At 38.3% G+C, this 17,806-nt stretch overlaps 1 protein-coding gene across 1 annotated transcript in view; it reads left to right on the plus strand.

Annotated features, from left to right (window-relative positions):
* MYLK (myosin light chain kinase) overlaps positions 1 to 17,806 on the plus strand; it is a 209,714-nt gene that overhangs the window by 120,984 nt on the left and 70,924 nt on the right. The window contains exons 12-16 of the mRNA XM_086750930.1: positions 3,563 to 3,700; positions 4,379 to 4,576; positions 5,767 to 6,013; positions 13,929 to 14,009; positions 14,369 to 15,258. Coding sequence (XP_086607056.1) covers positions 3,563 to 3,700; positions 4,379 to 4,576; positions 5,767 to 6,013; positions 13,929 to 14,009; positions 14,369 to 15,258 — 1,554 coding nt within the window. The remainder of the gene's footprint in view (positions 1 to 3,562; positions 3,701 to 4,378; positions 4,577 to 5,766; positions 6,014 to 13,928; positions 14,010 to 14,368; positions 15,259 to 17,806) is intronic.

The following is a 17,806-nucleotide window of genomic DNA, read 5'->3' on the forward strand; positions in this document are numbered from 1 at the left end:
TGGTCGTTACACTTTCTGAAGCCACCCTTTTGCAAATAGGGCCCGGTTTTTTTTGTGCATGGTTTACCTTGTACTACTTTCCTGGTAAAATAATTAGCCAAGTGTTTTCAAAAGGAGGAATCACACAGTATCTTTTCACCATAAATGGGAACAGGAGTTCTTTACTTAATCTTGAATGAGCAGTATTCCTTCTTTTTCCAAGTACCCTTCAAAATAAAGTTGCTGTTTTTCCAAACAAGAGCTGTAAAGGCTAAAATTGAAGAAGCCCTTAGGTATATTAAAATAAGCTGTGAAAATATACAGCACTGCTATCTCATGGTAAAATTGTGAAATGTTAAAGCTTTAATCGGAGGAGCACTGAGTCACTGCATGGTGCTATGTAATAAATAAACAAATAAAAGCATTTACAAGCTTCAGAAGAATTTGAAAATAGACAACATCCAGGTTTTGTAATTTGGCCTCTGCATGGCTGTATCAGTCCCTTCTGAGAAAATGCAATGATTTTAGACTAAGTAAAACTAAATAACATATCTAAAACTGGCCATGTTGTCTTGCGTAAAACACCTGCAAAAAGCTGAAGTTGTCAGTAGGTCAGTTTAATTTTGTTCTAAGACTAGAAGTCCAGAGTCCCCAGTATCAAATCTTAAGTAAAGGAAGAAATGTTATATGAAATGAGCCTCTACGATTTCTTAATGAACAAATACCATTTATGGATTAGAAGTCTTTTTAATTGTTGCTGCCAAGTCAAGACACGTTAGACAGTTTTTGTGATATTCTTCTTAAGTTGTTGGTACAATAAACATATGCTACTGATCAACATATACTACTGAACAGAAGTAGCATAAGATTAGAGATCTCCATTAAAAAAAAATATTTTAAAAGTAAAGAAGAGTGAGTGTTTTTTGAAGAAAGCCTGCTCAAGTTGCCATGGAGTCAGTCTTTTTAGCCATGTATTTACTATATCCTGGATGTTACACATTTGAAAAGGAATACTTTTCACTTAACTTCAGAAACTGAGGCCTAACTTTTTTGTAATCTTGTTGCATTTGTGATTCATATATGCAATTACTGTGAATTATTTACTTGCTTCTTTTTAATGTTTATGCAACTCTGTGCAAGAAGGTGGTTTTACTCCAGTACACGAAACTTTAATTTCTGCAGCACATATTTTGGAGGAGTTAGCATTGCTGAAAAATTCCTTTTGGGAAATGATTTTGCTCTACTCCTCCTGTAGTTGCTCACTCCTTTCTTTTTAATAAGCTGAGGCTGTTATACTGTATTGTATATATATTCCTTGATTACAGAAATCCATTTATTTAGACTACATGGAACAGGCATGTCAGTCTAATAAAGCAAAGAGCCAGTGGCGAGAGATGTGGAGTGCTGCTGTTTGTACCAGGGCTCTGCTGGAGGCAGCTCCCTCTGTTCTGGGAGAATTGCTGTTAGAGCCACTACTAGCAAATTTGTTTCCTGGTCACTGTTAATTCTCTCGTTTGAGCTGTTTCAGCTCTTTTTTTTTTGTTATCTGTCCTTCTCCAAAGGCTTGAACTTCCCTGAGCATACCCTAGGTCTGTTTCTGTGTTGGCCTACAACCACACCTCTGCTTTTATTTTCCTTTCCCTGCTCTCTTTTTACTGCATATCTGTCTTCTCGATTTGCAATGTTATGAATTATTTCAATAAAAGGGATAACAGAAACACTATCATTTAAGTGTCCTTTTCCTTCTTTTTTTGCTATGCTTCTTTCCTGTCTTATTACTTTCTTGTTTTTTCCTTTTCCTCCTTTCTTCTTCTTTTCCTCCTTTTTCCCGTTACATCGTTTTCTGCTTTCCCCCTCAGGTCTGTTTCAGTTTGAGGGACAAAAGGATTCTCTGCAAGGCATTAGACTAATGAAGGAGCATGTGCTGATATTGCTTAGTACCGCAGTCATTTGAAGCTTTTTCCCTGAGCAAACAGTAAAAAACAGAGGAATGTGATGAACCACAGGAGTTTATTACTGTAGATGGGTTTGACTCAATTTCACAGATATTTTCTAAACAGCATTAGTCACTTACAAGCAGGTGCTATAGGAATCCCTGAGACTGATCAGCGTGGCCCGATGGTGAAGCAGGCATTTTAGAGTAGTAAGTCCATAACACTGAACGCAGTGGGTCTCAGTCAAGTCCCATATTTCCATTCTCACATGCATCAATGTCTCACTGCTCAGTGCCAAGAAAAGACCTACAACATAAGCCAGCCAGACAAGATTTTGGCTAGAAAAAGCTATGCTGGAGAAGAGGAAAAACTTCCTCTCCAGGCAGCTTCCAAATTTACATTGAGCTCAAATAACCCTGGGACAAGCTTAACTTTTTCCCTCCAGGAGGTTCAGTGGACTTGCTCAGTGAGGTGCTTTTAGTTTTTCTAATCACCATTCTTTTATGAATGGTGGGGTTTTTTCCAGCCTGGCACTTTGTGTTGCTGTAATACTATTTTGGATGATCTTGATATACCTTTGGAAATAGGTAGAAATAAGCAAAATTAAGCTTTTTTCATGTATGGACAGAAAGTAGGGTTGGCATTTTGAAGGCAAGACATAAGAGGTCTGAACTCAGGATAAAGAAAACAAAAAGTGTATCCAAGTGACCGATAAATATTTATAACTTTTTACATTTGGTCATGATCACTACTTTGGTAGACACTTTCAGAAGTGTCTTTGCTCAGGTTTTTAGAGCAGAAGTGTCTTTCCTGGTAAAGCGTACCATACAGGTCATAGTTAAATGATTTTGCTTCATAGGCTCTGAATCCAAGACAGAGGAGACCACTGTGCATACTGGAAATCACATATTTATCACAGATTATTTTATTTTTAACAGTGGTTAATTTAACTCCAGCACTCATCATTTGATTTTACAGCCCCCGCTGGACCCTCCCCCCCCTCCCCCCCCAAAAAAAAAAAGCCCTAATCCAACAGTTTGTTTTGTGAGACATGTTGATAACATCAGGTTTCAATCTTTCCCATCATCCATCACTTGGCTAAGTGTAATACAGGAGAGGAGTATGGTGAAATCAAACTCATTGATATTGACTGTCTAACAATCTAAATGGTTTGTAGTTTTGTAGAGAGTGGTGAATCCTATATTCCTGTGAGTTTACATTTTTAAGTCATTAATCATGAGAATAGCAACTTGTAACATATCTTAAGATTTTTATGTGAATTTAGCAGTGATTAAAGGCATTGAATTGTCAGTTACAAGTTGTTGGGTTGTTTTTTTGGTTTGGTTTTTTTTTTGAATCTGAGCATGTGTACTTGGGGAAAATCGGTGTAAATTTCTGTGTAATACTCTATGATATCTGCTAACAATGATTTAAGACGACCCCTGGAGGAAGGACAGTTCCATTCCCATTTCTTGCCTTTCTACTCAGACTGCTGGTAAAGCAAAACAGCTATACTGGGTCGTTTCAGTGATTTTTGCCTTCTGAGAGGTGAAACAAGACCACTTGAAATCAGTTTGAACCTAGTCAGTTAAAATTTTTCATGAAAATTCCAATAAGAGACTCCTTTTGTTATCTTCTTGACTTCACAGAAAAGAAAAGCAGCAAGAAGGCAGAAAGTGCACAGACTGCCAAGTTAAACAAGACTTTTGCACCCATCTTCCTTAAAGGCTTGACTGACCTCAAAGTAATGGATGGAAGTCAAGTGATAATGACTGTAGAGGTATCAGGTGTGTACCTATAGAACAGTATTATTAAAAAAAAATTAAGTCCTGCTGTAAATAGGTGTTCTTGTCCACTGTCTTTTTCTTTTAGCAGGTCTTTGCATTTGGAAATAATATTTTAAAGAACCAATTTTTTTTTAAAGTAAAAGCTAAGTTTGTCTAATCTGATCTTCAGGGTGGATGAACATTGTCCAGTGTTAACAAGTTCACACCTGTCCAAGTATTTCTTTATTGGAATAATAATAATAATAATAAGGCTATTATTGGGTCCTGCTGTTCAACTAAAACTGTCTCAGTGGACTTGTAATACCTTTTATTGTAAACCAAACAAGATTGAATTCCTGTCAGCTGGGGTAAGATTAGTGCTGTAGAAGAGAGCAGTGCTTGCATGAATTTTGGTAATAGAAACCCCTGATAACCACCTTAGTGGGATCTAGAACTCATTCTCCCTCTCTGTTGTATGCAAGCCTCTCTTATTCATTTGTATTTTAACTGTAATAAGACAGACTTAGAACTATTGCACATTACACATCATCAACAGAGTTAATGAAATTCCAGAATGTTTTGAAGATGAAATTTTTAGAATCAGGTGGTAGAAAACAAGCTACCTTGTTCATTTTCTTAATCAATATATGATGGGGTTTTGTGCTTATCCTTGACTTTTTTTGTTGTCCTATTTTTCAGCTAACCCACCTCCTGAAATTATCTGGCTGCACAATGGGAAAGAAATCCAGGAGACAGAAGACTTCCACTTTGAGAAGAAAGGCAATGAGTACAGTCTGTACATCCAGGAAGTATTTCCTGAAGACACAGGCAAATACACCTGCGAAGCCTGGAATGAATTAGGAGAAACTCAAACCCAGGCTACATTGACAGTACAAGGTATAAAGTTCTTCTCCACCTTAGGAAATGCTGAAAGAAAGTAATTCTAATGTGCTGAAGGAGCATCTATTTAAAGTACATGAGTGTTTATAAGTTCTTTTGTGAAGGATGCGAGGAGTTCTCAGTCTCTGCATATGAATTAAAAAGGATATTGAGCAGAAGCACTTTAAAAAAAATCTTTTCACTCTGGAACATTATGTTACTATTTTAAAAATGCATTCCTGAGTCCTATTCCTAGGGACAGCACAAAAGTTGTGCTAAATGCAGCTTCAGATTCTAACTATAAGGCTTCCTTCGCTATGGACTTAATGTAAACCATTTAATGATGGTTTTCTTTCTAATTAAAGTCCTGAGTATTTGGAAAAGCTGTCTAGGAGCCAGGTATTCTGGCTTTAATATTAGCATTGTAGTGGCAGCAGGTGAGGAACATGTGAATTCTACACTTTGAGAACTAGCTCGAAAAAGTTTGGCTTTGAATCTCCACATATGATGTAAAACCCACAGTAAACACTGAAGTACCTACAGGCTTCTTGTGATTGAGCATTCACTACCTTCATGACGGGGAACTTCCTCTAATCTTACTGTATGCCAACATTTTCCCATAGTCATTACTGAGAATTATTGGAAGTCAATGGGAGACTTATTATTTTAATATTAAGGATCTTAACCCCAGGATTTCACAGAGGTGTGCCTCCAGGCGTGGGTCTGTAGTCTGCTGTCACTGTCTGCTCTGAATTCAGACCTTCCACTATTCTTTAAGCTCCCCTGAGATCTAGCCTCAGGGCCAGTCTTCTATATTAAATGCAATTTTATGGAATTGTTAATGATGATTTATTACATGAGCTCTCAGCTGCACAGCAGTCACTTGCCCTTAAAGCTATTCCTACCCGTATTTTCTAAGGACAAAACTTCAAGATTCCTTTTAGGGCAGCTTTAAAGTCCTTTTGTTTTGCTCTTAACTAAGCCTGGATCGAGCCAGTAAAGTGCCAAGTAAATGATTAATTTTAGTACCAAAACAAGTTACTTCCAAAATTAAAGCCTGACTTATTTTCAAATTAAAAACTTATACCCTGCATGTTCAAAATAACTTTGCTTGTCTGTGATTGCTTTCCCTGAAATTATTTAGCTTATTAGTTACATTCAAGCTTGGCATTTTCTCCTGATTTGTAAACTGTGTTTGTAAACTACAGAACCGCAGGATGGTATTCAGCCCTGGTTCATTAGCAAACCAAGATCAGTGACAGCTGCTCCTGGGCAAAATGTCCTTATATCCTGTGCCATTGCTGGAGATCCTTTCCCCACTGTTCACTGGTTTAAAGACGGGCAAGAAATAATGCCAGGAACAGCATGTGAAATCCTGCAAAATGAAGATATCTTCACACTGATCTTGAGGAATGTGCAGTCTCGTCATGCAGGGCAATACGAAATTCAGCTCAGGTATGTTTGCAATGAATAGAGCTTGTTCCCTTGGAACAGTTAATGATATTTACCCTCAAGTTGAAATTTCCACCTGAAGAAGACAAGAGTTTTTATTTGCACAAAACGGTAGGGTACTAAAGGAACAAAATATTTCTGAGGAATGAAAAGAACTAATAAAACTCAAAGAGGAAAGAGGAAACACAAGAAGAGTCAGAAAGAAGGACAAAGCAGTATAGAGTTTCCTTTTGGGATCCTGAAAAACAAAGCTCTGTGGCAGTAGTATGGGAAGCAATTTGGGTTTCCAAAAAGGAAATAACAATCAATGTCTTGATTTTGGAGCTATTGTTTGTCATGTTTGGCATCTCTCTGGATATTTGTAAGGATGCCTGCTTTCCATGGGAACAACCTGACCAGGAAGGGCCATTCCACAAGATTATGGTCCATACCTTTAATGGGAGAAAGTGTTTCCTGGCCAGGTTTGAAATATCTGAATTTTATATGGCAGTTGTACTCTCCTTTTTCTGATATATCTTTGAAATGATACACCCTGATAGTTTGAACTTCTTGTCATTCCTACAAAATTTGGAAGAGCTGTTCAGATATTTTTTATTTTTTTTTCCTGCTAAAATAATTGTCCTTTAACTGAAGAATCAGGTTTGCTGGTTCTTTACCTTGTGGAAACTGCCACAGCATTTTCTACCTCCAGTGGTGAAGATTGGGCATAATTACATATCCCCTATGTGGTTATAGAAAACTTAGTGTACAACTTTAACCTGATGTTATAATTCTGTGCTATTTACTGTGCATAGATATATTGCCTTACTTGGCTAATATTTGTGACTTTCTTTATTAAAATTTATTTAACCATCATGGACATTTGAATCTGTTACACTGGAAGAAAATTATCTTCTCTGCTCCACATGATGGCTTTTTAGTCCAGTAGACAGTTTAGGCACATACTGCCCAGTATTACGAACTGTTAGCATTGCAGTTCTGCACCGCTTGCACTTGCCTCTTTTATGGTAGTTTTTTGTCTTTTTTTCATGCTATAAACAAGTTATTTTTGTTTCATATACTTAAGTCTAGTACAAAATTTAAAAACTGAACTGTCCTTTGCCTGGTTGCAAGTAAATTATTTACGTCTTCCTAACCCAACGAGGGAGGGCATTTCTTAATAAATTTAACCTGTTTAGCCTCTAAACAGAGAGTTTAGTTTTTTATAGTTATAGTTTATTTTCCAAGCGCTGTTGCCCAAATATGGACATGTCACTGTGCAGAAGCCGAGCTCTAAGGTATATTTCCATAGACTATCACAGGCAGCCACAAACCACCTTCAGTATATTTTAGTACTTAGTCAGACGAAGTGCTCACTTTTCACCAGAAAAGGATAATTTAGAAAATGATAGCTATAGTATATCAAGATTTCTTATAATGAAGCTTTTTTACACTTAATTTCAAGTCTTATTACTAATATTTATGTAGATAGAGCCATATGTTCCATGAGCTTTTTGCAAATAAGCTCTTCAGTAGATTTAGACTTTTTATACTCTGCAATAAATTGTGAACTGACTCATTTCAGAACAACTGACTTGTTTGCAATCAGCCCAGGTCATCTAGGGCATTCATAACACTGATTTGCGCAGGTCATGTCTGCACACATCCTTTCATCTAAGAAAAGACTCTTCAGGGATCAGTGGCATTTCTAACACTCAGTACCTCTGGCGGGATTAGAAATGCCAGTTCAGTTTGATTAACGTCACTCACCTCTATGTGAGAAAGCAGACCCAGCTATGAGAATTGCTAGCTTCTACTGGTACATTTCCACACTTTGGTTTGTGTGCCCTGGACATGGGCATCTTCTCTTATGATATGCTGATGGTTTCACTTGAACTGAAGGAGAATGAGATATTTTAGTGAAACTTCAGGGATGGAAGAAGGAAAGAACATAGGATAGTCAAGAGGTCTTTGTGGAATACTTTGGTGTGGCTGACTTCAGCAAGTCAACCTGAATGATCAGGTTTACTGGGTGATCACCCAGGCCAAATTCATCACTTAAGACATTTTTCAAAGTGGAGATCTGACAATATCATGACTCTAGAACATAGCAGAATGTACACTTAGAAAATAAATTCTTTCAGAAAATTAACAGAGGAAAACAGTTTTTGGAGGGGTAAGAAGAAGAAAACTTTTAGCTGGAAAACAACACAGCAAGTTACATGCTATTTTCAGTTATTCCCTAATCCTTTTGCTAGAGAAATAGCTGGGGATCCCACAAAGATCAATGCATTCCTGTTGGCTTTTTCTAATCCATAATGAGTAAAGCTATGCTGCAATTAGAGCAAGGGAAATGCTGATACCTCTTTTTACCCTGCTGTCATTTGTAAAATTTCAGTTACTGTTCGGGGAACAGAAAGCCATATGCTTTATTGAATTGCTTATATACTATCAATAACAGAGAAGTAACTGTCTCAGGAATATCCCAGGAGCCAAACGTCAAGTTTGCAATAGAGCTAAAATAATTTTCAGCAGCAAATAGTTTTGTCTAAATAACTATTGAACTGCCTGCATTTGGCTTGAATACTTGATCGAGAATTGTTTATATATGGAGAAACAGTCTTAACAGTACCTGAGAGGAGAGCTGCGTTTAGTGTCTTTCTCTCAAAAATTCCTACAAAGTCCCTTAAAAATACGAAATAACCACAAGTCAATTCACTGAAGAGTTTACAGAGAAGTTGACAATGGATTGTTTTTAAACATAATCATTTTCTTTCCAAATAAAATGTGCAGCTCCTTTTCATGTATTAATTTTAGGAGCCTGTTGCTTAGCTGCTTTTAGGGAGTAATTTCTTTTCCAACTCCCTTAATTTAGTCTGGACATGGTTTCCTACCAGTGTTAATTATTTTCCAATTTTCTTCGCCTTTATTTTAAGCTCTAAATTCTGTCCTAATACCTTCACAATTCTCCTTTTGTGTTGGCTGCTCACAAATTAAAACTCTGGTCTTAAAAATTTGGGTTTAACAAAAGATTTATTTGTCCCTTCCTAGTTCTTTCTCCTTTCATCAGAGTGAGCTGACAAGGGTGGATAGCCTAGTGTGATCCTAGTGTGATCCATCAATCATTGCTGGTTGGCTTTCTGTCTTTCCCAAACATTATTTACAATACATGTTTGCTTTGCCTTTTACTATATAGCGGACTACTAAGTCTGACTTTTAAGAGGGTAGTCATTGTAGCCTCTCCTGGTCCTTCTTTTAAACCTACACAGACCTCTGATTCCTCTGCACTTGCATTCTTCATTTTAATTGTCCTAATAATGTTCCATTGAGCCTGTTACTGCATAAATATAAAAAGAACAACAGATTCACCCACCACTGTGGTTCATCTATTGAAATCTGAACATTTTACAGCCTGTAAAATGCCAGCCTGTGCAGTTGAGGGATAAGTTGTCAGTCAGTCTCTGTGAAACCATCTCTGTGAACCCATTTGAAATGGGAAATAACAATGCTTTTTTGACTCAGAAAACCACAGACATCTTTTTCTTCTCCTGTCCTTTGCGTCTTTCCAGTGATGCAAGCACTGGTATCCTTTTATCCGAGTTTGACCTTCCCATGTTCTTTCAGTCAGTGTGTACATCGTAAATGAAGAGGTAAGCAAAGAAATTGGGAATACTGGACAGAGATGGTGTTTGTTGTGGAAAGCCTTTATAATAGTACAGTCAACATTAGAGACCTCAGAAATCCTTCTGCAGTTCCTTAAATCATTTGCTTTTTTAACCTTTGTATTCTCAAACACTGAGTATTTCTCTTCTCCCCCACTCCATCTTTCATGAAAGTTTGGTTAGTGTTGATTAATCTTATTTAGAGATTTTGATAATCTGATTAAAATCAGAGGTAAACATTCATCTTCTAAATCAGTGGCACCATGAATACTCTATAATTCGGGCTATATAAAAAGCAGCTGTAAGATTACATTCCATTATACCAAATGGTAAATGTAGTTCTGTCTTTCTGTAAAATAGCTTGCAAACCTTGTTTTCTGCTATCAACACATTGTCTATTTTTAGGAAAGAAAACCATAACCCCTTCCCATTCTGTTCTTCCACTCAATGCTGTAAAATGCAAATAAAATTATTGATCTTTCAGGTAGAAAAAGCTTTTGGCCAAACCTTCAAGTGAGGTAAATCAATGCACCTCTCTGAAGCCAGTAGAGCTGCTCTGCTTTATGTCAGATAAAGTTGTGATCCAGTAGATTAGTTGCTTTCTTTGGGGTTAAAGCTTCATTGAGTGTGGACTTTTTATTCATTTAACTAATTCACAAAAGAGTTTCAAAACCTCATTCTGAGGCTTTGCAGTTACCTGCACTGAAGCACCAGCTATAGCTAGGCATCAACTCCTTTGCCCCTTTCAATTAATTCTTTAAAAAGTGTAATTTACTCTGGAATACTTGTTTCACACTTGGTAGACCAGTAGGAATTTTTGATGTGTCCCCACACTATAATTGACAATACTTCTTTCCCTCTTCCTCCAGAGAGTGCTTCCTAGGGACACGCAGACAATAAGTCTCATCTAAGGTTCAGTGAAAATATTTGAGTAGATTCTGCCAAGAAACTAGTATTTCAAGATATTTTGAACATAAAAGCCATTCCAGGGAAAACTGATCCCACAATAGGACAGAGAGCTATTTTTAAAATTGCTTCAGGCTTTGCAGATGGGGTTTTATTTGTTTTTGGTGGTTTTTTAATTATTATTATTCTCTGACATTTTAAAGATAAGTCCTGTGCATGGGCATCCTATAGAGTAATCCTGCAAAAGTCAACACTTCCAGGCACTTTTTTTACAGCATAGCTACTAAGCATAGGTTTTATCCATGTCTAAAATTATTCCACAATAACACAGCCACTAAGGTCTGTCTTTGTCTACGGTTTTGCTGATAAAATGCCAACATGAAGAACCTCAAGTTGCAGAAGTAATACTGTTATTGCCAAGATTCAAAACAGCAGAGACGTGAAAGATTTGAAGTAATGCTTGTGTACTGCAAAGCTCTATTTTTTCTAATTACCCCTATGTATCTTGCCTTGCCTAGATTCTGAAATTGCGTAAATTTAAAAATATTTACAAAGTTTCCAGAATTATTCTTGATTTAATTTAACATCTAAACCATGCAGTCCTCCTTAATTTCTCTTGGCTTGTTTCTCTTTTTCAATCTTGTGGTCTCCAAGGTGGGTCAGTGTTATTAACTTCACCTTTTTAGACTCTGTGACTGAATTCAGAAGACAAAATTATGTTCTCCCTGCTCCTAAAATCAGTAACAAAGCTCACTTTGATTTCATTGGGAGCAGGACTTGCCCTGAGAAGGCTACACTTTTGAACAGGGGTATGATGAATCAGACACAGACTCAAGATTTGTATCCAGTGGTCTAGTTTTCATCCACTCACTTGAATCAGAAATCATAATTAAGATCAAAAAACTACCTTGTGAATAATTTTTCCATTTAGGTACTTTTATGTCCCACTGTAGCCATAATTTTTAAGTGCTTTCCAAAGTTTTAAAAATAGAAAGAACAAAATGCTCTCCTGCTTTCTTACCCCCTCCTTTATTTTCCAGACCCTGTGAAAAATAGCTCCATTTAGAGAGGTTTACTTTGCCTTCCTTATTTGCTTCTTTGTGTATTTGAAGAATTTGCAGAGGGAAAGATGCATTGCAGAAATGGGTCCTGCAGAAATGCTCTTATTCTTCACAGTGGTCAGGACCACATTCAGTATCCCTAGATCCCTCTCCTGGGAGAGTGCTCTGTCTGTTACTTTAACCTCTCCCACTGGTGACACAATTCTTGTGGGCAAATATTTTTGTCATACAGTCATGACAGAAGCTGAGCAGTGGTGCCTCCCTATTTGATGTATGCTGTAAATTGTCCATACTTCAGCTTGCATGGCTTTTCATACTGTGTTAGCTTTGGATTGGTTTTAAGTCCTAAAGGAAGAGTAATTGGGCTCTAGGAGACTTACGGGAGGGGTCTTCTGGTAAACCAACAGCCTACTAACAGGCCTATAGCACTGGTGAATGACAAAGTATTTAACCAGTTTCAGAGTGTGTCTATGTTGGGAGGAGGTGACGTGCAATTCTTTCTATTTATCTTTCCATTTGTCTTTTCTTCTTTCTGTTTCTCTTACTTCCAAATGGAGGTCACACATAAGAGAAGGTCTCCAGTGCAGGACTGAGTTAAATACTCTCTGCATTGACGTGGATCCTCTCCTGCCGTTTGGACAGTTTCTGTTTGGTGCTCAGATGTTCTCTTGTCTTTTATATTGAAGGAAATTAGTTGTGGCTGTCAGTGCTGTCCTTATGGATTGCCTTCAATAACAGTTTCTAGTGTAGATATTCTGACTTGTTGGATTGATAAAGTGTTGAAAATGTTTCTATGGCTTCTTGTTGTTAATGGTCTTAAGGACAAATAAGATGTGTTCCTACCAGCAGGGCCCTTACTCTGCAATCCAGTTACTTTGGTCAACCTCACTAATTTCTTCTTGGTGTTAAAGGCTTGGTTTTCATATTGGGCTGATCCACTGTTTCATTTTCTAAAGCAACAAAAAGCAACGGAAATCCATCTGAAAAGGCGACGGCACTATTTGCTTTATAAAGAAATAACTTAGTTCTGCATCTGCGTTAATGATCTTGCCTACTGTGTGACTTCATTGCAAGTTGCAAATAGGTGAAATTATAGTTTATTCCCCCCAAAAGAACTGTATCTAGGAATGTATTTCCATGCACTATTTAAAAAACAGGCCAGACAATATATTTATGGCAAACTAACAGAAAGACACTCTTGAATCTGTGTTTTAAACTTCAGGGCAAAGTGGACTTGGAGGTGCTCTTATCTAGCAAGCCTTTTGAAAAGACTGGGAAAACACAGCTGGGAAAACCTGCCTCTCTTTCCTTCCTCCCCCCAATGCACATGTGTTTTGTTCATGTCCAGAAAATGTTTTCAGTAGCAAAAATTATTTTTGTTTGAAAAAGAAAAATCATCCAGGAGTTTGTAGTCCATTTACAAGCTTACACTTAAACTGGGAAGAACAAAAGTGCTTTCATTAATAAAAGATATCTCTAGTCCTTAATCAATTCAAGTCTGTTTTTTTAATAGCAGTTCAGAGGAGTGGTGGCAACAGTTACACAACTGCTGGCCTGAGGGAGTTAAATTTTGCTTTTGGCATCTCCTGTGTTAAGTGGAGAAGAGCCGTTTGGGGCTAGAAGAATGATATATATCTGCGGGAGGGAGGGAGCGGCGGGGGTGGGAGGAGCACTTTAAATGAATTCTTTAATGGGAGCCCTTTCCAGAAGGCATCCATGGTATTCCTCTGCAAAAGGAAGAATAAGTACTCAGCACCATATATGGTGACACTTTTATGTTTTTTAATATAAACATGTACAGGCTGGAGCAATCCATGTAGATGGGGTTTGCTGATTGGTTGGGCGGGGGGGGAGGGAAGGAAATGAGACCCTGCTTTTAATATCTTAACATTAGAAAACTTAAGAGCTTGGGTTTGAGTAAATAAACAGTAGGCAGAGTTGGAAAGATTTTTCAGCTTTGCAAAATAGCCCCTTCCTCTGCCTTGATTTTCCAGCTTTTATATTTGTTTTCCTTTAGCTTGTTTGTTTGCAGCTGTTTCATTCTGTAAATTGCTTTGATTTTTGTTCAGGGAGTATGTTGTTCCCAGTGTAGACAGCAACAGATCAGTAAAAGCTATTTGAGATAGCTTGGCTCCAAATATAAGGGGACCCAGTCCACTCAGTCAACCACCACGATGCTGGGCATAGGAAAGGAGGATGCCACACTGGGTTTGAGCTGCTTTAGTGCAACACACAATCATTTAGGCTCAGGCAAGTTACAGTTTTGGAGGGAGAAACCTCTGCTTTTCTGATTTCACTTAAATATTTCAGGAACCAAGTTGGAGAATGCAGCTGCCAGGTGTCTCTAATGCTGCGGGAGAGTTCAGCTTCCAGAGCAGAAATGCTCAGAGAGTGAGTATTTTTCCCAGGGACTTGCATGGGTGGGTTCTATTTTTTGCTCCGTTAATTCCCTGCCCTTACAGACCCAGGCTGGCTGCTGTTCAACCTAATCCCCAAATGTGACCCAACAAATTGTTTTCATCATACAGGCTAAGCACATTGTACCAAGCCAGAGTAGAGAAGATCTTTTTTGTTTGTGCCCTTATATGGCTCCTGAAGTCATCATTGATGCAATAAACTAATGGAGTGTGCTCCTTTAATCAACCTCCCCTTCTATAAACACATTTTGTTCCTGCTCTGAGATTGTTCCCTGACATTTTTAAACCAGCCCCTTTCCTGGCTCTCTCTTTCTTTTCTTTTTCGGATCATAGTGGGAGGGAATCAGCCAGCTCTGGAGAGCGAAGAGATGGTGGAGATCATGGTAAACTAACATTTGGTAGAACAAGTGGGTTCAAAAAAAACAGCAGTGAAACCAGAGCAGCTGAGGAAGAGCAGGAAGACGTCCGAGGTGTGCTGAAGAGGCGAGTGGAAACTCGGGAACACACGGAGGAGAGCCTGAGGCAGCAGGAAGCTGAGCAACTTGATTTCCGTGACATTTTAGGCAAGAAAGTCAGCACCAAAAGTTTTTCTGAGGAGGAACTGAAAGAAATCCCAGCCGAGCAAATGGACTTCCGAGCAAACCTGCAGCGGCAGGTCAAACCCAAGACCTTGTCAGAGGAGGAAAGGAAAGTTCATGCTCCTCAGCAGGTGGACTTCCGCTCTGTGCTGGCCAAGAAAGGTACCCCAAAAACCCCGTTGCCAGAGAAGGTGCCACCTCCTAAGCCAGCAATTACAGATTTCAGGTCTGTCCTGGGCTCAAAGAAAAAGCCACCTGCAGAGAATGGCAGTGCTAGCACCCCAGCACCAAATGCCCGCGCCAATTCTGAAGTCCAGAATGCAACCCCCAATTCTCAAGCCCCTGTTGCCAAACCAGCAGTGAAAAAGGAAGAGAAGAACGACAGAAACTGTGAACATGGGTGCACAGTGGTGGATGGCGGAATAATTGGGAAAAAAGCTGAAAGCAAACCACCAGCAAGCAAACCACCAGCAAGCAAAGGAACACCACCATCCTTTACAGAGAAGCTTCAGGATGCTCAAGTAGTAGATGGTGAAAAATTGGTCTTACAATGTCGAATTTCCTCTGATCCCCCTGCAGTTGTCACCTGGACTCTAGACAGCAAAACCATCAAATCATCAAAGTCCATTGTCATCTCTCAAGAAGGTAAATTAATTGAATTACAAGCCAGCTGGATGGCACACTGTTATATCTGGCTCTTGATTAATAATATTTAGTTCATTGAAAGTAATGCAATACTTTATTTAAGTCCTGTGCCAGTAACTGTTTCCAGATGCCACTTTTTTTTTTATTTCAGTGGAGTACACAAGGAACAGTATTGTTTGACATTTCTTGCAGATTCTCCTTTAACAGCCTGCAGATGTAATTTTTATAAAGTTGAACTTCTTGCATTTTTAAATGCTGTTTACATTGCTAACGCTGTTTAAGGAGCTGGTACATGATGTTTATTTAAGCTGAACTTCAAGGATTTAGAGCACTGAAAACAGAATAATATTACTGCTGGTTTACAAATTCTAATTTAATTCTTCCGTATGTTTAATATTTCAGGCTTTTTATTGCAATAAGAAACACAGAAGCAAAGAGGGGTTGTGTTGTAGAAAGAAATGACTACAACTTCAGGTTACATAGTGAGAATTGATTTCCAGTGTATTTAATGCCCACCACAGATGCTTCTTTTGCCTTTACAGACACTGAAATATTTGAACCCCACTGGCCTGATAGCGTTTAACTAATTTCAAAACAGTACAGAGTTTGGTAAAAGCCCTCAGAGAGAACCTTTCCTGTTGTCAAATTGAGTTATTTCTTTATATTCCACATTCTGGATAATTAAACCCTACTTGACTGGTTTTGTATGAAAGTTAATACTGTATCTAAACAAAATGTGTTTTCTTTGGGACAAAAATAGGCAGGATAAGTGATAATACAAAATAACTTTTTAACTTCATATTTGTTTCATAAGACACTGAGGGAATTCTATGAAGAAACGACACTCTGCTGCACGTTGTATTAAAAAAGTTCATGTTCACAGTAAGAATTATAGCTTGACACAGGGGTCTGCACGCTTAATTGTGAATCTTTCTTCATTTAGTCCAGACTATTTTCAGTGTTATTAAATGAAAACCACATGAATACGCACAACGGTTCACCACGACATGTGAATCCTTATGCAGTGTTCCAAGCACTGAAACGTGAAGATTCCTTTAAAGTGGATGCAATCAGAAACAACACTGCCTTCCGATACAGTTGGGAGGGGAAAAGGTACCTGAGTGCTACATTGAGGGGATACCAAAGTAAGTAGATGGAGAAAGGAAAATTATAGCAGGTGCATTGTGTCTGGCATGTGTCTGAAGTAGCATAAAAATTTTATTTATGAGTACGTGAAGATTTTCACCAGAGGAGACTGTATAGAATAGGGGTAACTGTCATGTACATGAGAAGAAGTTGACTGGTGGTAATGTCACCCTTTTAAAAGGACTGACAGGATCAGGAAGGTGGGAGACTACAATTTAATCAGCCTTACACTGGAAACAAGATTTGAAGGGTTTTCCTGGAGTTGCTCAGAGTGAAAAGAATTATGCGTCTCAAAGTTTCGTGTCTCCTATCAAAGTACATCAGATAGACAGCATCTCTGTATCAAAGCTTCTGAGCTGTGGTGGAGCCTCCTACAGTCACGAAGCTTTACTGTTGTGGTGCTGCAGAAACCTGTTTTCTTGACTGAAATAAGCTGAATAATTAACTGTTACAATCCCCCAGCTCATCTTCGCTTTATAAAGTGGTACTGTGGAGCTGAGAATCCAGTGTAGTTGTGTTTACAGTGAAGTGATCCTCATGTACAGAAATGCTCTACCACCTGTCTGAGCAGGGCATGTGACTTACCCCATCCAGTTTGTCTGAGGTGACACTCGTGATCACAACACCCCAGAGCTGGTGTTTTGTCAGGATGTCACACTTTAGCAGTGCTTTCCATTGAGGTGAGGAATGCAGGTCACCACTGGACAAGGAATCCACTGTTTCAGGACAGCTTCTTGCAGACAGTGAAGAAACTCCTTATATTTGAGTTGTGCCTGCATTATTATGCTAGTATCACACTTAGATAGTCGGTATTATTTGTACTTCAATGTTATGCTTTCTGTTGCACGTATTTGCAGAGCATCGTAGGAAGAAACATTACACAGGGAAGTAAATGCTACAGTTTTCTCCTTTAATGGAAAGAAATGGAATGAGGATTAGAACTACTTTTTTTTTAAACCTTATTACAAACCCTCTGGTACGCTGAGGGGCTGCATTGCATGACAGTCAGTTTAGTTTTTTTCCTGACAGTACCTGCTAGCTGTGACACTTGGAGAACAATGTGTTGCTGCTTTCCTATTGTGAGATGCTTTCATGCCAGCTGTTAAATAATTAACTAGGTATGCATGATGCTTACTTGAAGTAAGTTCCAATTTTCTTAGAGATTGATTTTTTTATTTTCTCCTAATTAGGAACACATAAATAGTTGATGGAACCAAGGGAGAAGAAGGAGTAATTAGAGCTACAGAATAGAATTTAGAAATAACAAATTCCCTATGAATATCAGGAAATACTGTTCAAAAGAGAAACTGGATGGATTAGTCTCACAGAAAGTGTTTGGAGCAGCTTTAAACATAGAGAGCAACAATAAAACTGGGTGCAGTACTCAGCAGCCCTGTACCAA

The sequence above is a fragment of the Chlamydotis macqueenii genome, chromosome 6, assembly GCF_036417535.1.
Source record: "Chlamydotis macqueenii isolate bChlMac1 chromosome 6, bChlMac1.mat, whole genome shotgun sequence".
Taxonomy (NCBI): domain Eukaryota; kingdom Metazoa; phylum Chordata; class Aves; order Otidiformes; family Otididae; genus Chlamydotis; species Chlamydotis macqueenii.